General features: G+C 35.7%; 2 protein-coding genes across 6 annotated transcripts; one reads left to right on the top strand and one right to left on the bottom strand.

Moving 5' to 3' along the window:
* The first annotated feature begins 54 nt into the window (after positions 1 to 54).
* On the top strand, positions 55 to 18639 carry LOC106139531 (adenylate cyclase type 10). Of its 5 annotated transcripts, XM_060949410.1 has the most exons (31): positions 55 to 268; positions 714 to 913; positions 1278 to 1351; positions 1893 to 2047; positions 2702 to 2852; positions 3194 to 3295; positions 3517 to 3617; positions 3726 to 3876; positions 4384 to 4522; positions 4877 to 5006; positions 5361 to 5571; positions 6199 to 6355; positions 6928 to 7068; positions 7355 to 7504; positions 7827 to 7930; positions 8200 to 8307; positions 8665 to 8784; positions 9209 to 9275; positions 9581 to 9736; positions 9855 to 9967; positions 10231 to 10394; positions 11030 to 11186; positions 11523 to 11657; positions 11934 to 12055; positions 12757 to 12956; positions 13253 to 13418; positions 13895 to 14045; positions 14329 to 14435; positions 14743 to 14881; positions 17397 to 17545; positions 17624 to 18639. In XM_060949410.1, exons 1-30 carry the CDS (start codon positions 108 to 110, stop codon positions 17541 to 17543), a joined length of 4179 nt encoding a protein of 1392 aa, XP_060805393.1. In that variant the 5' UTR covers positions 55 to 107; the 3' UTR covers positions 17544 to 17545; positions 17624 to 18639. The 5 variants fall into 5 exon arrangements, 4 of the variants coding, with proteins under 4 accessions (XP_060805393.1, XP_060805394.1, XP_060805395.1 ...); XM_060949411.1 differs by lacking the exon at positions 17624 to 18639 and having other exon boundaries at positions 9587 to 9736; positions 17397 to 17603; XR_009657264.1 differs by lacking the exons at positions 14329 to 14435; positions 17624 to 18639 and having other exon boundaries at positions 17397 to 17538.
* An 813-nt stretch (positions 18640 to 19452) lies between these two features.
* On the bottom strand, positions 19453 to 21532 carry LOC106139548 (neuralized-like protein 2). Its single transcript, XM_013341017.2, has 2 exons — positions 20614 to 21532; positions 19453 to 20099 (listed from the first exon to the last, which is right to left on the bottom strand). The coding sequence occupies exons 1-2, from the start codon at positions 21305 to 21307 to the stop codon at positions 19990 to 19992; spliced, it is 804 nt and encodes a 267-aa protein (XP_013196471.1). The 5' UTR covers positions 21308 to 21532; the 3' UTR covers positions 19453 to 19989.
* Between the last annotated feature and the right edge of the window lie 690 nt (positions 21533 to 22222).

Raw genomic sequence — 22222 nt, 5'->3', positions numbered from 1 at the left:
AAAACGGTTAAAAATTATTTATATAGATATCTTTATCATTAAAAACAGTTCGTCCAGCCATTGTATCAGCGCTTCGCAGCAGTTGGTGGCCGGCTCTCCGCCGGTTCATGGTGACGCCAGTGCTGCGCGCCGTAGACAACGACGAGCCCATGGATTTCCTCACTGAAGTCCGTCGGGTGGTGGTCGTGGTCATCAACATCATTACCAGGACTGTCACTGAGGATGTGCTCATCGGGAAAGTCGATACGGCTTACAAATTAGTATGCAGGTGGTTTATACTGTATATTTTTGTTGTTTTTAGGTACAATCGAATATAATGTTTAATATATATCCTGTATATAAACTTGTGTACATAAGTAAAAAATAAAAATAAAATGGAAAATTAGGTAATAATACCTATCATGTAGCTGTCTCCTGGACACCAACTGCGGGTTCTGACTCAGTGGTGAAAGTTGCATGATTCTGGGTTTAATGTAAGTATTAGGGATAAAGTGTGAGAAGATGAAACATAGATTACTGTCTGTATCACTTCCAGGGTTATCCATTTCTTATTTCGCTATTATTTTTAGCCCTGAGTTGAGTTATCAATTTCTGTGATTTTTATGCATAATGACTTTCAAAGCCTAATGCTTAGGTCCTAGTATAGGTAGTGCGAATCGGTTCATCCACACCGTTCTCGTCTTAAACTGAATTCCCATCGTATCTTTCTGCAGCCTTGCATCAGAGGCAGGAGGTCTGGTGAACAAAGTGTCTATGTTTGACAAAGACATGATGTTTCTGGTGGTGTTCGGTCTCCGAGGGTTGAAGCACGAGCAGGAGGCACAAAAAGCGCTAATTTGCGCCTACCAGCTCAAGGAGAAGATGGACACGGGGGATCCTAACATAATAAGCGTGTCTATTGGAGTAACCTCAGGTTAGACCAGTTAAACTTTCATAATTTATTGTTGTGTGGACTTACCCATCGACATAACATACCGATTATTTTGGCTTGTTTTTAAATATGTAATGACTTTTAGTAGGAATTAAATAGTCTTTTGCTGAAGGCAGCTAAGTTTGCCTTATAGGGATTTTTTTATTTATTTATCCTTGGTATTTGTTTAAAATCGTCTAAAAACTCGAAAAAGCTACACGCTACGTACAAGCTACTACTAAAATACACAACTGGTATTAACGTCAGGATGATTTTAATTTTTTAACTTAATTAATCCAATCAATGCTCATCGCCCCTCTAAGTAATATGTACTTAATTTTATTTTTCATTGACTTTGTTTTCTAAGGTACAACATACTGCGGAGTTGTGGGACATGTTTTGCGAAGAGAGTACACGGTGATTGCACCAGGTGTGAACATGGTAATATATAAAAATTCATGTGATGATTCATTTTCAGAATGATGTTTCATTTTAACGATGACTTAAAGTATAGATTTATCAATTTTGATTATTGTGTATGAATTTCTCATATAATTTTTGGGTTATTTTTGGAGTTTCTCACCGTTTCTCATTACAGTATTTTCCACCATGTTACAACAAAATTAATAATATCTATTTTCTTTAGGAAAGAAGTCTCTCATTGTTTTTCTTTAATTAGTTTCTTTCTAATGATAAAATTTCATTAATCATTGGAAATAAACAAATGATTGATGATGTCATTATTATTATTTCTCTTTAATCTTCAAAGAATTTTCATATTTCTCATCTATCAACGTTGACCTTACTTTACAACAATCAGAAAAAAAGGTAATAAATAAAGATATCTTTATATCAAAATAAAATTGCTCGCTCGCCTCCTACCTAAGCCGTCGCAGATGTATATATTTCAACAGTCTTTTCAGAGCATTATAAAAACATCGTACACTAAGTATAGGTATTTTCGAATTTTTATTTCTTAAAGGCAGCACGGCTCATGATGGTGTATCCAATGAGAATTACATGTGACAAGGAGACTTTTCTTCGAAGCAAACTAGACCAAGACTACTTCAAGCTGATGGAACCTAGAGCCATCAAAGGCATCGCCTCGGTCGGACCAATATATGAATTTAATCAACTGTAAGCGTAGAAATATTTCATATTTTAATAGTTATACCTACTTCTCTAGAATCAGCATAATAATGACTGAAGATAAGGAGGAACCACGGGGAATGCTGGATGAAATGAAACAAGTAAAGCATTTCCAATAAATGGAAGTCTCACTTACTTTTTTTCAGGATTAATGCGGTAGGCGCGCTTTATAAAGCTTATAACGATATAACTATAACTGTAAATGCCTAATTACTTTTAAATGTAGTAATCATTGTAAAAAAATAGTACTCATGATACGGTCAATTCGCGTCCTTAATAAAGTGCACGAGCAAATTGATATTTTTTCGTGCTCAATGTGTGAATTTGCAATAGTAACATTATTTGTAATTAGCTATAGTTTTTAAATGTCTTCTTGTATTTTTAATACCAACTACCAAAAGCAAAAAAAAATAATATTTGTTTTGCTTCGCTATTGCAAGCGGTGTCGGTAATGATAGTTGTGAGCTGTAAATTAATAAATTGTAAAATATTGTATTGAAGTGTCAGGTCAGAAGTACCCGAAACCGCCGAGCTTGCATGAAGGGGCAAGTGGAAAGAGGTAGTCTCTGCCTACCCCTCCGGGAAAGAACCGTGATTTTATGTATGTATGTATTGTATTGAACGTGGATTTAAATTTGCAAGGTGGACGGAACGCATCTGCAGCTGGCGGCACCCACTGCTGGGTCGTAACGACGAGCTGCGACGGTACAAGCAAATACTCCACAACGCGCTGAACGAGAGCAGCGAGAAATTCACCTCCTTCAAGAACCACAAGTTTGCTGTAGCCTTCATTGTAAGATATAATAATTCCTTCTCTATGACGCCATTAAAATGTTAAAATAAAATAAGTAAGATAAATAAAAAACTGGTAGACTTGTAGAGAATACAGAACGGCATTAAGTCCGCCCTTTGTACATTTTTTTGTGCAGCAAATATTTAAATAAATAAATAAATAAAAAGAATAAAGCTCTAAAGAAGGCAGAAGTTCATAATCTTGCAAATTACAATTTTGAAAAAATAAAAATGTATATTTGTTCCAAATTAAATGAAATATTTTACTTATTTGTGAGCTTTTTTTTCACCATAAATACTTAACTTTCCAATTAAATTTAAAATCTTGTCGATTTTACACAGGGTCCTAAAATGGTAGGAAAAAAACGCCTAGTTGAAGAATGCCTCCACATTACGCCTAGTTATATACAAATAGAGAAAATTGAACTCACTGAAAAGGACAAGGTAAATGTTTAACATATGTAATATATAATATTAGTTGGGAAAAACTAAAAAAGGAAAGGCCACATTTTATGATTAAAAATATTTTCCTAAAAGTAAAAACATGTTGGTGACTTTACCTTAAACATGGGTACTCCTTTTTTTAAAGGTAGAAATAATTACTTTTACGCACTCTGATATTTTTATTTCTATTCTTGATCAATGTTTTATTGTCTTTGTTTTAGAGTTCATTTGAAGTGTTCAGAAAAATAATGTCTATGGTTTTCATGGACCAACAAAGCCAGCGCGCCACCAGGCACAACTTCGAAAATATGATTCGATACAAGTAAATTTTTCTTTATAAATTTGATTGACGTCATTAAGACCTGTATGCAATTTTGAAAATAAAACCTTCCCATTGAGGTTATGTTTTAAAATAAGTTCTTTTTTTCAGTGTGGACACAGCCACGCTGAGGCCGCTAGAACTTCACGCTTTGAACGTAATATTCGACCTCCGCTTTCCATTGCCTGAGAAATTTATGTTTTTTGGAGATATTCTATCCGATTTTGCCGTTAAAAGTTTAATCCGGGAATTGATTCGAGCTGTAAGTATAGTTTTACGGTAAAAGTTTTAAACTCAGCGTAGTGATGAAAGCGTAGGCTCGTAGATGAAGCGTATCGTAGCATTGCAGTTCTTTCTTTTCCTGCGGCTACAAGTTTTTGAGTCATATAACTACTAAGCGCTCCGAGATGAAAATTCCATAGCAATTCGCAGCGTAGCTGATTAAAGCGTAGGCTTGTAGATGTAGCGTAGCGTAGCATCGTAGTACTTATTTCTTCCTGCGGCTACGACTTTTTCTCGTAGAAGCGCTGACAGTGAGCATTCATAGCAATTCGCAGTGTAGCTGATAAAATCGTAGGCTCGTAGATGTAATAGCTCGGCGTATCATCATAGTAGTTCTATTTAATTGCTGGGCAAAGTCCTTTGTAGGTGGAGTAATAAATTACTATACATAGCACTTATAGATGTACCGCTGAAATATGTAACACGTCAAATTTTAACCCATCTAACAAAAATATTTCTTCTTCTGCATAAAAAATTGCTACCAAAGAATCTACGCAGACTTTGGGTAGTCACCATTTACGAAGGGCAGTACATAGACGACGAGTCCTGGCGGCTGCTACTACTGATATTAGAGACAAAGACCGCGTTCGTGGTCATGACCCTCTCGGAAGAGGGCAAACTGTCAGGTCAGTTGGCATTTGTTTTCTGTAGATCTTTGTTATTCTCTGAATTGAAACCTTTGATTAGATTTGCTAATCAAAACCGAGTATTAAGAGATTTTGATTGATACATTTTGAAAAAGTCTTTGTTGGAGCACCAATTACGACAATACAATAAGCAGGTTGTAATTTTTGGGCTACCTCAATTAGTGTAATTTTTTGTATTTATTTATTTTACAAATTTTTTCAAGATATCTACACGAAATTGCTACATTATTATATAGTACATACTCGTACCGTACATATAATATCCAAATTATCGGAGAGGTAGGCCAAAGTTACAAGATTAGAGTATGTTGTAAAGTGCAGAAATATTTTCAGGCGTCGGTCAAGCCACCTTGAAGAATCACATGATTGTCAATTTCCACCTGGGTGGCATCGACCGCTGGTACCACGCGGCACTGGCCTGCCAACTGTTGGACGTGCAAGCCATTCCGCCAGATTTGGAGAAGTATGTCTTATTATGAAGATCGAAGAGTTAGCTACTTTTATTTCAAAACTTGCTTAGAAAATACTATTATATGCTATGGAAACTTTTCGAGGCTATGTGCAAATGGGTAGATCGTGTCAAAGAGGTAGAGAAGAAACCGCAGAATAGACCCTAAATAGACCCTCTATTTTAAAGATCACGTACCGGCAAATGGCCTAGAGTAGAAAATTACGTCTTTCTATGCTCTCGCGTCCTTTACGAAAAGACGCTCTAAGTGAACGGCTTCAAATCCATTTTGGTAGAAAACGTAAGGTGTAGCTTTATTGTCCTCCATTGAACTTCTTGCTTCTAATATGACGATAATCGACTTCTCAGAGTCATCGAATGCGCAAGTGGAGGCATCCCTGGCTGGATCCAGAACTTCCTCATATCACTTGTGCAGCGCGGCGTCCTCTCCATAGTGACGGTGTCTCGGAGCGAAGCCGTCGACTCCGGTGCTATCATGCCGCCGCCGCAACTGCTGCAGAGGACCGATGATGATGATAACTATGAGGCTGACATGCCGTTAAGAGGGCCTAGTTATATGGTGCGTATAGAATAATGTTAGGTGAAGAATAACAGCGAGAAGACCTGCACATTTCAGTCAATTGATGATGACATGATCCAAGCAGCGTGTCTCTGATCCAAGGAAGTTAGTCGGGTTTCGCTTAGTGTCGTTCGCGTAGTTTACCTCTAATCTCATCTATGTAGATCGAAATATTAAATTAATCTTTTTTAATCTATCTTTGACGGCCTCCGTGACGCAGCGGTAGTATGCTTGTCTGTGACACCGGAGGTTTGAATCCCGGCCAGGGCATGATGAGAAAAGAACTTTTTCTGATTGGCCTGGGTCTTGGTGTTTATCTATATAAGTATTTATTATAAAATATAGTATCGTTGAGTTAGTAGATACTAACTTACGACATTGTAACACAAGTCTCGAACTTACTTCGAGGGTAACTCAATCTGTGTAATTTGTCCCGTATATATTTATTTATTTATGTATTTTGGTGGATTGTTCATATAGGTGGCGTATTACAAGTAGGTCAAACTATCCGAAGAATAAGGAAGACGGTCAAAATTGACAGAAAAAGACTCAATAATTAGTTGTGTAATGTTGGTTTGGGAATAAGTATAAATAACTGTTAAAAGAAGTATAACATCTCTTCTCCAGAGTATCTACAGCGTGGTGAGTGTAAGTACGAAGAGCAGGAACGATGGTGGGGGGAGCAGGTTCGACGTGCCTGCTCACGACACTGATGTCATACAGGTGGCCGTACTAGCTGAGGGATACAGCTTCCTGGACATGAAATCTGATATGACAATGGACGGTAATCTACCTTACTGGAAGATGGTTTATTACTTATATGTACATATATAGAATATATTGTATTAATTAGTGTGCATGCACAAAGCAAAGGCAATGAGAGAACAATCTCTTCACAAAAGACGACAAGTCACCTAAGGAACACATTGTAAGTAACACTGCTAAGGATGAAACCACGATGATGGCCTTATCTATCTATATGATCCAGGTAAACTTCACACTTGTTTGTTTGTTACTAACTTTCTTCCAGTCAACCAAACTAAAATAGGGAATATCCCAAATGAAAAGGTAGCGCAAATAAAAGCCATTGAGGATACCATAAAATCATCAATTATTTCAATAAACATACATAAATAATATATTCATAAACATACATAAATATAATTATGTAAACTAAAGCATCAGATACACCATTAAACAGTCTTTTGATTTGTCGTCTTTGAAAGCAAGGCATATCAAAAGACTGTTTAATATATGTTTTATTATACCTTCATGTTATCTATAAGCGGTTTTTTTCTGAAGAGTGATTTGTCCATTTTCTGACTGAAAAATCCAATAATCTTATATCTTCAACAGCGGTAATATTAAAAACTTACGATTCTTTAACGCCATTTGAGAAGATGCTGTTGAAATGTGGATCGGTTCTCGGAGAGGTGTTCTCTCGTCGAATGCTCCTGTATTTGCTGGAAACCGACTCGGATAGGACAGTAGCTCAAGGTAAGCTAAGGAACATAAACTGTGATAAATACGAGTTCGATAAAGTCAACGTAGGTACAATTCAGCTAACTAAAAAATTATCATTATTTAACATGCTTTAACAGAATCTAAAGCCTCAAAAGTTAGGTATGGAGAAGCAGTATATTAGTATAGTCAGAACGAGCTCAGATGAGAGAAAGAGGTTCTGCATCCCTTGAAGTGATCATTCAAGTGGAGTTGCCTATTAGTTGATTCACCAGGGACTCATCAGAATTACGTATTACGATATTTGCTCTTTTTGTTGTAGCTGTAGCCAAATTGTTTTCAATCCACGTGCTAGAATGCGAAGGTGGAGATTTCACCCGGGACACATCAAATCAGCTGCTGGTGCACCCCGCGCCTTCACTGCCAACCTTCAAGTCTCCGCATTGCGCCTGCATTGGCACGAGGCAGCCACGTAATTCGCTTAACTACATATTTACCTACAAAATAAAATATTTCCCACTGTATCATTCAACGTTCTGAATCTTTATTCTCTTAACTAAAAGTCTTGAAATTCGTATCCAGAAAATATGAGAAATGTTTGAATTGCTAGTAAAGTCGAGAGCATTTTTAGGTTTTCATTTCTGGTCATGTTTGCAGGAATGATCGATTAATCAAGGTAAAAACCTACAAGAAAAAAAATGTTGTCTTGGTTGTTTTACATTTTAATTTAATACGTCGCTCATATCAATTAGGCGGTTACAATGGACTTCCCTTTAGGTTCCTTTTTCTTTCAGCTGACTGCCGAGATATCCCTCTCTACGCTTTCTGCGGATACATGAGATTTAGACACTCGTTATTTCGGACTACAACATATGAGTTACTTACAGAGAATCAAAAGGTGAAGTACAATACTAAAAGGGCTATATATTTGTTCAATTCAATAATGCTTACTGGTATTGTGGAAAAATTTTGAGTTTGATTCTTTCTAATTCCTTTGCTATATCTCTACCATTCCCATATTTATACCACTTAACTTGTTAAGAAGTTTTTGGGGATAACCTTTGTTCTTAATTCTTAGTTCGCCTTATTATTTCCACAGGACATTGTTCTATATGTACTACATAAATATTTTATTCTAGGCTATTATTTAATTATTCTAATTTCTAGAACGAGATGCACTCCCGAGCGCTGACGTACCTAGAACGGTACACTCGTCGCTGCAACGCGTGCGGATCTGGCTGCTTCGTCAAACTCGTAGGACTCCGCTGTGATGATGTACGTTATTGAGCATTCACTCAAGATGGCGACTTGAAATCCGATTCTCACTTTGAAATTTTGTAGATACGCAGGATGTGTCGTGTGGTTTGTGCCGGCAGCAATAGAAAAAATAATAAGACCACTCCATCTATTCCGCATGTATTTCATAAGAGGCGACTAAGGGATAGGCTTATAAACTTGGAATTAGGTTAGGTTGCGAGTGCTGCGAAGGCGAAATCGCTTCGTGTAAAAACTTGACTTGCCCCAGAATAGTTACAGTTCCGCCGATACGGTTTGGGAGATAGATACAACCAGGGCGAACGCCAAGAGGTTGCTGATAATCCAGCAGTGAATTTGCTTAAGAGGGTATTCCAGGGTCTCCGCGTGGAGAGTGAAGAGTTAAAACGCACTCGGCAGCAGATTCGCAACCTGTCGGCTGAGACGCGGCTTGCCAGCGACTACGATATCGCTGGAGCTGGCACTTCGGAATTCTCGGTAATCTAAAATTTTTTTCTTCATGAACAGATAGTTTATAATTCAGTGTAATTTTTAGTCCCCTGGCGTTCGTTGGTCCCGGTATCATTTCCACCTTGTTGAAGAAAATCGTAAAGTTATCCGTGCCCAAAGATCTAAGAGTGTATAGGTAAGTTAGGTTCTTATACGAAGCTACTGGCATCGAATTGTTTGTAGGAAAACCTGACTCATCGATCAATACTCCTGTGTCTGCTGTAACTGGGATTTCGCAAGATGGTTTAGGTCTACCGATTCTGCAATGATACGTGGAAATATAAATCATTTATTTTAGAACGTCGAAGGGCCTGCCTTTACTACTGTGTCGGGTGTTAATTTTTTTTATTGTATTGGACATATATTTTTAGGAAGCTTAAACTTTACAATAAAATCTTTGACATTCATTCAGACGCAGATGAACCCTGCGTTCAAAAACATGCCTGGAGAAACAACGAGTGAGATTTACGATGTGGATGGTTCGTGAGTTTTTAATTTGACTTACATATTTTAGTTATGAAAACGTTCTTGATTGTCCAATTTGTAACTGTCTTATTGTCGTTCGGGGTCGAACCTTGGAAGCATGTCAAACCTTTGAGCGCTGTTGTAGTTCATTCATAAACTTATGCCGTAGTAAGTGTAGCATAGTTATCATGTTGTGCTTACCACGTACGTACGTTGTATTTAGAGGCAAATATTTCCTTTAGATCTTCCTCCACGCTTATCCATTAAATATTGCTGCATAAAAAAAAGTTATGCCTTAAATTGTAATACGAATGTATAGTTCTAGAAAAGAGTACCAGAAACCTCACAGACTCCATCGGGCTGTACACGAACAAGCAAGTGCGCTCGTTTTCATCGCTGGAGCTCGGAAACTGCGAGTGTTTGGCCATACTGCTTTCTGTCTACTGCCAGATCATAGACCACTGCAAAGGAGCTGGTGAGTTAAAAAAAAAACAAATAAAATTTTAGCTTTACTTCACCAACTTAGGCTTAGTTACGGAAAAGTGGTAAGTGTATTGTTGAAAAATGTATTTCAATTGTTTTGTTAATTTAAGGTGAACACCTAAAGCTCTATGATGCCTACATGGAATACACCGATTTGAGTATTTTGAAGCTAAATATCCCACAAGCTATTAGACTCCTGTTTGAAGTGGAAACTTTCGTAAAGGTAATGGTTCGAGAGGTTTTTCGAATTGCCTTGATTAAAAAGAATAATGGTAGGTATTTATTATTATAAGGGTTCCAACTCATTAATTAAACATCTACTATAAGTTAGCATAGTTTACAAAAAAATATTACTGTAGTAACAAATGTCAAACTAAAACTATCTAATTTTAAATTAGTTTCAATTTGACATTTTCATGTGGATTTAATATTTGTTTTTCTTTACATACTAGCAAAGAAAGGTCAATGTTATTCTCGAATTTCCAGACCACGATGAAAGACGAATTGCCACATTGGATGAACGATTTCCGTTTGGCCAGCATTCATTCTTTACGAGGGGTTTGTATGCTGGAGTCTGGCGACCTGGGAGAAGCCAGGACTCAGCTTTTCACTGCTATGAAACTCTATTATAACCCATTTCCTGATACCAAGTAATTCTTTATTCTGCTTTATGTCTTCTCGCTTTATAAAATCACTAGCTTTTATATGACAAAAGCGGCATTTACCAGCGTTTTTGTTTATGCGTCAACTACTGACAATGTGATTAAGTATAGAGAAAATTATCTCTTGTAGGGAATGTTTATTATATTTATTTCTTATCATTCTAATATTAACAACTAATAAGCTTTACCAAATCCAAACTCTTAAAATTAAAAGAACCCGTTTACGCTGTAAAATTCCGTTTGGTGTTTGAGAAGCTGTCTCGCCATCTTCAAGATTGGTCACAGGCGCACTACGGGCTCTTTTCCAGACACGAGGACATAACCGGGACTATCGCCAGGAAGATAATTACCCAAATATACTCAATAATTTTTGAACAGCCAAAATCTAAACAAAAGTGTCTTACCTTTGTTGAGTTTGGTCAAGACTATAGAAATTAAAATAATATAGAAATAAAGAAAAATCTTTATTTGGCGCAAGATGTAACATTACATTGTTCTAAAACATAGAAATAAAAAAAATACATGATGCGACCAAAAGGGTTTCCACTCAGCAAATGCATGTTATTACTTACTTTATTTGTCTATGGTCTGTTCAAAATTACAGACAAGTTTCAAAATTACAGATTCAAAGCGAAGTTTAGTCATATGAAGATAACTTTCCACCAATTGATGGCCATGTCTGTAGCTCCGCAGTGCTACGTGACCAGAGAGCCGGGATATGTAGGGTTCTATTACGAAGACATGGCTCTCACCTTGAACAGGCTGTACAGACTCTTTTTGGTAATTATATATTATATGTTTCACTTTCAGTATACATAACATAAGTATACTGAAAGTGAAACATATAATATACTAATATGTCTTTTTGGGTGTTAAAGTTCTTCTCAGGATCCTTTGTTGCCAAGTTGCTTCTTTCCTTCTGCCCAACCCGACATTTTTTCTTCAGATAATATCAGCAACTTTATAATCTTAATATAGTAAGTTTTTATACTTTTAATATTTTCATCTCAGGAGCCAACCTCATTAAAATGATGCAGTTTTATTCGCATTTTCAAATGTTTACGGTTTTATGTTTTAACGTATTCACCTAACACCATCATAGCATTATTTTTCAAGGAAACAAAAGAGGAAGACAATGCCTTACTGGCGGCTAAATGGTCGTTCAACTACGCTTTACGAACTAACGCGAACTTCCGCGTCCTGTGCACTAGCTACGGGAACATGATTGCCGTTTACCGTCAGAAACAAAAGGTTATTGGAATTTTTAAACAGTATCCTAATTATTACAATAAAATACAATTTTAGATAAAGCATAAGTAAATTTTTGATTTACGTTTATTTGTACAGTATAATAAAAAAATAAGTCATCCGGATATTAAGATATTATATGCCCAATTGACGAAGCATTTTGCAAATAAATCACTCGTTTGTTGTTGCTCATATTCTTGACTGTGTGTAATTTCGTAAAATTTTCAAATGATTTCAATTTATAAGTAATCATCCGATATTTAACATCAATTTCTTCAGTTTTCCATGTGTCGTACGCTCGAAAAGCGAGTGATGGAACTGTGTCACCGCAAGAGAGGACAGCTCGATGTAACCGAGGTCCAAGCTGTCTGCTATCTATACACGACTTTGTTTCTATTTTTGTAAGTTTTTTTTAAGGAACATTTATTATAACAGAGAATTGATATAACAGGTATCAGTCAACTTAAAATAAAAATATTAAATTAATTATTGATACCAACTGCTCCATTACGTATCGGCAGCAAATCGCTATGCTTCTTGTTGCTTGCTTTTCAAGTTTATCCTAAAATTATTTATATTGACATCCATATTGATTGCAGTTCATTTTTAAATCAAGATTTTTTTCCATCTGAATCGATGCTACGTTGACGCACGCATACGCTACGCTATGCATGCTACGCTTCAACAAGTGACGCTACGCCATACAAGCTACGAGTTTGTAACTTCGTAGCTATGTTACGGCGTAGACGATCCAACTGCTTCGCTGTTTGCATTGTAGAATATTTAGTCATTGAAATGTAGTAATAAGGACTGTGAAAAACATTATAGCAATGAATTTGGATATAAGAGCTATACTGGAGGGCTATTAGAATGTGAAATTGCAAATTTAATATTGTATTTTATATAGATTGAGCGGAAAATCGAATTATTCAAATTACGAGAAGTTAGAACCTCTGCACCGATTTTTTTGGAACTTAGTACCAACATAATTTTGACCTTGGAAAATTACAGACTATTTTTAGTATTCCAACGGGATGAAAAAGAAATCAATTTTAGTTAATGGACTAGGCTGTAGGAGAAAGCTAGTGTTATATTCTTCCAGTGTGGAATATGGTAAGAAGATGGAGAGCATCCAGTTCGGTCTGTCAGTGATGAGGATGATGAGCAGCCTGACCGACCTGAACACCCGTCAGCTGCTTATACTGTGGATGCTGAAGTTTCTTCTCTCAGACCTAAGAGTCCACGATATGGTGTCCATCATGAGGGAGTTCTTCTATATGATCGACCATTATGATCTAAGCTGTAAGTTTCTTGGTTTCCGTGATCATTTCTGTAGTTTCTGATCTTAGTAGAATTGCGCTAGGAGTATAATTTCCATTGTCATCGTCATCCTAATGTTTTCCAGAGGTTTATAAATTCCTATAAAAATCCCAGTGTCTGTCTCTGACCACGATCCAGGAGTTTCTTTGTTTTATTATCTGACTTCTGGAAGAAGAAAAAGAAGTCAGGCAATTAAGAATTTCCAGTCTGACCTACAGAGGTCACACAGGTGACTCTTTTTACACATTTTTGGCTGACGATGATCTTTTTCAACCTAGCGGAGACGTGGTACTATTTCTACGCGATTATAATACTGCTGGACACCGGGTACACCGTGGAGAGCTACAGCACGTGTGAGAAGTTCTACATCAAGAAGGGCGACGCCATACTGCGGTCTAAATCGCCTGAGGCCGCCTGGAACTTCTTCGTTTGCATGTGGCTTGTGTGAGTGGAAAATATTTTTGTTAGTATTGTTTAAACGTAGATACTTTTTAAAGTTTTTTTGCTTGAAATAGGTATATTACAAATTTGGAAAAATTTATTTCGGATAATTTGAGTCCTATAAACCACTACACCCACAATTCAAAGTCATTTTCAAACAGTTACATTTCACTGCAGATAATTTTTGTAGCATGTGCCTTCTGCCGTATGCAATGCTTCAACAAGTACGCTACGCTACGCGCGGATCGTAGTTTTGCTACGGCGTAGACGTTATAACTTAATGTAGCCACTTTCAACTATACTTTGTAGGTAGGTACTTCGCTTTAATCATAAGCTGTTTCACTACAATCCGAAAATAAATATACAATGCATTTCCCCACCCGTATGTTTTTTCATTTAAGTAGGTATGCAGTTAAATAAAGAATACAAAGTATACTATGAACTATTTATTCAATAAAAAAAAGAATTTATTCATTCAGAACTATTCGCGTGGGCGCATGGGAGAGATCTATACTCTGGGACGAGAAAATAAAGAAGATACGAGGAAACGTGAAACTAGAGAAGTACGAATTCGGCACAATGATCGTCGTCAGACTTTTGGAAGGACTTCTCATTACGCTTGTGAGAGAGGTAGGGTCAGGAAGGCATATTTAAACTCTTAGACCTTCGACATAATGGCAAGTTTGTATTCTTTTACATCCTGTCATAAGTCCCGGTTATATCCTTATCTCTCTGGAAAGAAGGTGTGCAGCTTTTGACCATGTGAGGGCCGGAAACTAACAGAAGTGAAAAAAGGGATTAAAAAGACTTGATAAAGTCATTAAATGGATATTCGCTGCTTCACTTCAATTCAACATTTAGTTGATAATTAATCATTTGATTAGTTAATATGTTTATCTATATAATTTTACAGATGAGCAACAGAAATATTAAAAAGATAATGGTTTTGGAAAAGTCTATCCAGGCGATGCTCAAAGATTTGAAGTCTGCTTGTGGCCGCGCACCAATGTTTACACCAAGGTACCTACTCGTATAAAATATAATTATTATATGAAGTACCTAGTGATAAAAGAATAATATACTTACCTTGTGCTAACTTTCTCTTTTGGCTTTGATCTCTCTCTCTCGACCTTTCAGAGGGAAATAAATCTAAATCTTTCCACTTGTCGCCATCCCATACTTCTTCTTTCGCTTGATCCACAATAATCCACATTCCATACTCTTTTTGTGCAAGCTCGTCGATTTATGGTAGATACATATTCATAATTGTCCAATGTCAAGTCAAGAAACTTGACCTCTGATGACTATAAATTTGTATCTGTTGCAGGTATTACCTCCTAGTGGCGTATTTTGACTACATCCGTGGCAAGAAGCTACGTGCCTTCAGTCAGATTAACAAGTCTATTGAACTGGCGCGACAGTACTCCCACGCACCCATGCAATACTGGGCCGAGCATACGAGAGATGTGAGTATAGATCAATATTGCGTCCACATTACTTATTTTTTAAATATGGAAGAAATATCTTAACTCTTTCTTCTCTTTTGAAACCTGTATGAATTGTCCGCATTTATGCTAGATTCAGATGTTTCAATTAAGTCTTAAATTTTTCGGGAAATTATTGGGTAGGTACTATTATTATTTTATAGGTATACTTAAATACCTAAGGCACAAAATAATGTGCTAATTGACCGATCGAAGCGTGACTCAAACATTCACATACTTATATGCAAATGCAATTGTAAGTGTTTATGACATGAAAATATTAAACGTTTGCGTTGTCCAGTTTACCTTAATTAATAATCTACTAATAAGTATACCTATGTCACACTTGAAGGAATATATCGAGCTAAATTCGAGATGACCCGTGATTACCTTTGTTAACGGAGCATAATACCTACACCCGAGAGGTCATGTGTTGATTAAAAGGTCGAGATTCTGCATACGGTTATATACATATTTAGGTATGTACGATCGCGTTCATATCTGCAGTCATAGTTTTAAAATTCTTACGGGTTAAAATAGCGTGCACTGTGGTTCCACTAGATACACACACACATGCATATTTAAAAAGAATAAATATTCCTTCAAATGAATACGGTCTTTAATACCAATGATTACCAAGTAAAACAGTTTATTATTCTATGACATATAACATAACAAAACAGAAAGAGAGGGTAATCAACGATGTCCGAACTGGGCCCGATAATTGTCGATCGAGATATCGTCGTCTCTCATTATTTGCATAAGATTTGCCTATAGAGGGAAGCCTGCGACTGCCAGACTTATGTCATTTTCATAAAGTTGAAAGTTTGTCTGCACACGACCCTAACATAGGTAGTGGTTCCTTTGAAAGTTATTGGGTTGCAATTTTATTACTTCGTTTGTGCAAGTGAGATCAAAGATATATTAGATAATCTCGCTTGCTCACACTCGCTTGTTCTAGTTACTAGCGGATTCCGAAGTTATTCAAGGAATTTCTGTCTATTAAAAAAAATAATATATTGTTACTGACAATTTTTAATGTTTCAAGGTGCCATTTGAACTAAGTAACTGACTGACTAACTAACTAACTGATATCTAAGAATTACGATACCCGTGTCTTCAAACACGGAAATCAGCAAGAAATATTAAACAAGAGGGAGCAAAATAAAACATTCAATAATTAAAATTAGTAAATTTTATTGAAACAGTTTACCTATAGTTTTGTTTACATATTGATGATTATATAAAGGTATACATACAGCATATTACACTAATTTACCTATCTCCTGTTATTAAGGTTACAGCTTAATTATTCGTTTTCATAAAGAAAAGATATTGAAGCTGTCCTTAAAATACTATCTAAGTAGTAGTTTTAATATAAACTGGCAGAACCTTTCACGCACTATATGGACTCGATACACAGGGTAGTTGTCTTGCACAAATGATATTGTTGGCATATCATCAATCGGATAAATACACCGCACAGTTGGTAACATGGTTTCTTCCAGCACTTGCACATAATGAGCAGCTGTGGCGCATCCTGCTATCCACATCTGTTCTCCAGGTCCAGCAGCACTCATCCAGCTCCACATATTTACAGATATGCGTCCAGACTCCATATTTGGCACAATATTTTTTTCTTCATACCGAGTTGCATTTCTTCGCCATAAATGAAGCCTACCGTGTTGCGAAGACGTAAACGAACTTTTTGTCCGTAAATATCGCCGTGTTCCAGTCAATATTCAAATACTGCCGAGCAAATTCTAAATGTTTTTGCTTATTTATTTCGGATAAATACGGCTTTCTTGCTGGCTGTCTGTGGAATAGTCCCTCACGGTGCAAACTCGACGAACAGTAACCACTGATGTGTCGAACTGTTCCGCAAATTCTGTTCTGGTCGGTATGAAGCCATTATTTTCGTACTGTTCCACCATGGATCTCCGCTGTGTGGCGTGTCGCTGTGTTGATTAGCGGACGACGGTCGCTGAGCGGTCGACTTTTTACACTACCCTCTTCTTGATGGCGCGTTACCCAACGCTTAACCGCTAGTTGTTTATTGTGTTATTTGTGTGAATGTGTGAGTGACAGCGGTGACTGCAAGCTATAAAGTTTTGCGAACTATGACTGCAATTATGAACGCGACCGTACGTACCCTTGGCCGTGTGGTTCCCGGCACCAATACAAAAAAGAATAGGACCAATCCATCTCTTTCCCATGGATATCATAAAAGGCGACTAAGGGATAGGCCCTTAGTCGCCTTTTACGATATCCATGGGATACAAACTTGGGATTCTTTTTTAGGCAATAGGCTAGCAACCTGTCACTAGTTGAATCTCATTTCTATCGTTAAGCCAAATAGCTGAACGTGGCCATTCAGTCTTTTCAAGACTGTTGGCTCTGTCTACCCCGCAAGGGATATGGACGTGACCATATGTATGTATGTACGTACCCTAATGTGGCTTTTAATTTAAATGTTATATAATTTATATTTTTACAGCATTGGAAGGGCACATTGCCGAAGCACCTTGAGAATTACTGGATCGAACACGTGGAGCCTGATAATACGCTGGACTACAGAGATTTCGATTCTAAGAAGAAAATTGTGCCCTACACGCTCCCGTTGCCACACGACTTGGAATTCTAAATGTGAGTACTTTTGGTGGCGGTCAAACTAAAACATTGCTTGTGGTGGTTTTGACGCTTCTCACGATTGAATTTTTCCAGGAAAGGAACTCTGAATTCGCCGATGACAATGACCCAGGAGTGAGTCAGGAAATCGACCCTTGTTTAAAGGGTTAATTATCTACCTAATTGTAAGGTTCAATTTACCTAATGGTTAGAGTACGAGGTTTTGTTTTAAGTTTATTTTCGAGATTAATAGAACTTAATAAAATAATACGTTTTAAGTTTAGGCTGTCATAAGTTATTCTTAGATTTCTTTATTGTTATTTTTGGATTTAGGCAATTACGTATTATGTTTAGTTTACTATTTAGTGAAGTTACTAAAAAAAGTATTTTTTATCTTTGTTCTTTTAAAAAGAAAAATAAAAAGCATATGTAATAGGCAAAATAATTTTATTTCAATAATAAATGGTGCCTACATTCAGAACAGTCAGGTGGGTTAAATGGACACTCAAATGCAGCAAAATTTGTTTAAAAAACAATATAAATGTAATGTAACAATATAATTAGTTGAGGAACGTCTTAAGACATGAGGTGACATTTTAACAGAGCAACTCAAAATTTTACTTTATATACTATTATGATAACATCCACACATCCCTGCGCCAATATTAAAGTTTGAGAGTATAATTCATTTTATAATTGTGTATATTGCTTGTGATTGTACACTAGAAAAAAAAAATTTAAACAAAATCGAAATTTGTCATATCCTTTCAGTTTAGTTTATAGTATTTAAAAAAAAATCGAAGATAAAATTTAAAAATTTCTTAGAAGAAAGACACACTCCAGTATTAAACGTGACTGTTCTGTACCAATTTTCTTTAGCGACCCTGCCGGTGGAATGAAGAACCTTAACATTTCCAACAATCCATAACATTTAACATAATTTTTACATTACAAATAAATAACCTACGTACATAGGAATGTAAATCAAACATTCATCAATAATAAAATGAGAAAATAAGCTTGTGAAAAATATATTTACAACTAACATCATTTTATTCATTTACACATACCTATACTGTCTTTATGTTCTCCACTTTCAGATCTAAGTGAAACGGAACGGAAACTTAGAAAAAATATTTTTAATTGGCACTAAGGTGGGTCCAACCCGAGAACTCGAAAATATTTTAATAGGTATTTACTAATCAATTTTTTAATGGGAATTCAAGTATTAAATTTATTTATTCAATGTAAAAAGTGTTTGTTTACGTAATACCTATATTAAGACTTAAATCAAAGCATACCAACTTTTCAATGCTTTACTTATTTCAATTTACATAAAATGCTTTATGCTATTCTTCATTACACCAAACAATGAACCTGAAGGTCCCCAAAGTTTCTTCCGAAATTCCATTCTCCCAGCAGCACTTGTCCAATTTTAATAGAAATATTCAATAGCAACACATATCTTTATTAAAGTGTTAAACACTTCTCATGATAACATTACCATGGGATTTCCTTTTCGCAAGTCTTATTATGAACAATTGAAAAAAGAAAGAAATAATGATTTTAACTACTTTAGAAGAATATAGGTACATTTTTCTTTAATAATATTCTATTACCACCAAGTCTCCACTTATTCATCACAATCATTATATTTTTAAAGTCATAATAACTAAGTAGAGAAGGTATATTATTAAATAAATAAATATTTGATAATTAATTTTAATTATTTTCCGGTTAGATATGTTTGAATAAAAAAACTCGTACTGGGAAAGTTGAATGTCAGGTTTCAATCCACATCCATTTTCGTGTTTTAAAAATAATATTGATAGTCCATAGTTATCACAAAAATATTTTCGCAATCTAAACAGAAGCTTTTACTTATTAACTCTTAAGTATTTTGGTGAATAAGAAAAACAAGTTCATTTATTTTTTGCCTCTGCACATATTTTTCGAAATTATCAGATATCAGTTATAATTACGTACATTATATTATAAATGACCATCACAATTCACTTTAATTAGATAAGGTTTAAACCATCCATAATAAGCTCAATATTGATTGGGTAATCTTTTTTTCAGCAAGGAGCTATTATTTTTTACAAAATAAAGATCATTACATTAATTCATTATCAAAGATTAAGTTTTAATATCATTTAAACTTGTAACTTTATTACACTTTATTCGTAAACTGTTAGCCATAAATATAATAGTCATGTCATGAAAACTACACTATTGTAAAAATGTTTGCTCAAAGAAATTACTAAAGCATAGAGAGAGCAAGATTATTTATTTTAATTTTTTGAACTTTCACCACGCAATAGTCTAGTCTTGTCAACTGGACTTATGACCAATCTTTTGCTAATAGTCATAATATTTAAATTGATTCACCCAAGCAATATTAAAAGAATTGTTTCATCAACAGCCTTATTGTCTTCTCTGGTCGCTCCTCATTTAAACACTTATGAAAGAAGAAAGTCTTTTAAGCACTTTGGTAATGGCAGCATTTTCACTGAACCATTATTCACGTATTGAAGAATTGCGTCTCGGCAAACATTTTGGAGAGTTTTCACTGTAATAAAAAATATTATGTTGAATAAATAAACTTAAGTTAAATCATCATTGTAAATAAAAATAAAGAAAATGATTTTTACAGGTTATAAAAATAAATCGCTTGTGGAGTAGGCAGCCAACAGTCTTGAAATTCTGATAGGCAAGTTTCTGTTAGGCTAAATGATAGAATTTAGATTTAAATAGTGACAGGTTGCCAGCCTATCGCCTAAAAGAATCCCTAGTTTATCCTATCCCTTAGTCACCTTTAACAACATCCATGGGAAAAAGATGGAGTGGTCTAATTCTTTTTTATATCGGTGCCGGGGACCATGCACCTTTGGTATATTGGTATATTATGATAAAAAACACAGTGAAATTGAGAACCTCCTCCTTTTTGGGAAGTTGGTTAAAAAGAAGGTAACACAACTAAGGAAAGTGCAAGGATTTGACCCCACTGAAAAAAGGTGATACAGATTGAATAAAAAGTTCTTACAAAATAAAGGTAAGAATGGTAAGTGTTAAGTTTCACTTACCTCCATACAGTTGCACAATTTTCACTTGTTTTGTTGTCCCATATACATCTACAACTGCATGTAATGGTCCTCTTTTGTATGGTATAGCCTTAGTGCATGGACCTTGATCTTCACCATTGATAATAAAATGCATCTCAGCCAAATCAACATCATCCTTGTTTATTTTAGGACATGGAACAAACATCACTCCTATGCGACTACCAGAATCCATAGGCAGGATGCCTTGTGGAGTTCCATTTTGACCCTGTGTCTGCGGCCTCAGGACAGTTTTAGAAATATATCCTCGCGGCGTACGCACGTTGTGCCCATCGCCGAGGACGGAAACGCGAGATTCATTTTCTCGACGCCCACTAGCTCCTTGATTCACTAGTTCAATGAGAACGTTATTTTGAGACTTGGAAATAGGGAATATCCACGACATACCAGTATTTGCGAGATCAGGGAGCGCATATTGAGGCAATCCCTTTTGCCCCAATGCAGCAGTTTGTGGATCCAATAAAGTCAAACCGAGACGCATATGCCCACTCCAACCACGCTCAGTTTTTTCTATCTCCACCAAAAATATCTCGCCTGGTAAGAGAGGCTTTTCACTAAATGTTAATCCGTGTGCAAAACTAGCTTTTCTATACGCTACAGTATTCTCTTCAAACAATATAATGTTCGAACCGTGATAATGGTGGAATCTGGACAACATTTTTTTTAAAAGTGTCCACCCATGCAATGCTTTACATTAATTGTGAACACCCTTGAGAAATTGTATGTAATACCACTACTCACATAATTGTAAATACGTATTCATTTGTAAAATAAATTATAAGCAAATCCGAAAATCACCACAAATTTGCAAAGACAAAAAAACAACTTCTCAATCTCAATTCAAGCAAAATGAAAGGACAACCAAAATTACTGTCACTGTCAGACTTTTGTGTCAGTCAAGCCATTGACCAAAGTCTTTCTCTTTGGATATATGGTATATCAGGTCACGGTTCATTACACTCAATAGGGACGGCATCTGAATTTAGTTCATACGAAACCCTATTCTGTCACTAAACTAATACAAATGAGCTTATTTTTGCCAGTGTCGAGTTTAGACAGTTCTAGTCATAGAATTATACTTTGTATTTTGTCGAGTAATAGCTGTGAGTGCTTTACTTTGCCGTTCCTCAGGACTTTTTGGGATAACATAAAAGACTAAATCATGTTTATAAAAATTAATTCTATTTGCAGGCGATGGGATTGCAACTAGTCACTATTGGAATCTTAATTATGTACATCATTAAGAAATACAGCTAAATGAGCATTTCTGTTTTTTCAAGACTGTTGGCTATGCCTTTGGTCTACCCTGCAACAAATACAAACGTGATAATGATGTTTATTTTAAGTATTGTAGAATGTTTTATTATGTGATGCAGCTCAAACAACATACAGCTGAACTGAACTTGAAGTCATTTTGAAATTATTGTTTATTTATTATTATTAATTATTATTAATATTAATTTATTATTATTATCAATTATTATGTTTTTATGCAATTTTTTACACCCTTTTCAGGGGAATTAAATATTTTTACGGGCTTTTGACCAAGCAAAAATATTGTATAGAAATAAGT

Source organism: Amyelois transitella, chromosome 19 (assembly GCF_032362555.1).
Source record: "Amyelois transitella isolate CPQ chromosome 19, ilAmyTran1.1, whole genome shotgun sequence".
NCBI classification, from domain to species: domain Eukaryota; kingdom Metazoa; phylum Arthropoda; class Insecta; order Lepidoptera; family Pyralidae; genus Amyelois; species Amyelois transitella.
Note: the sequence above shows the minus strand (reverse complement) of the source record. Positions and strands in the feature narration are given on the sequence as shown.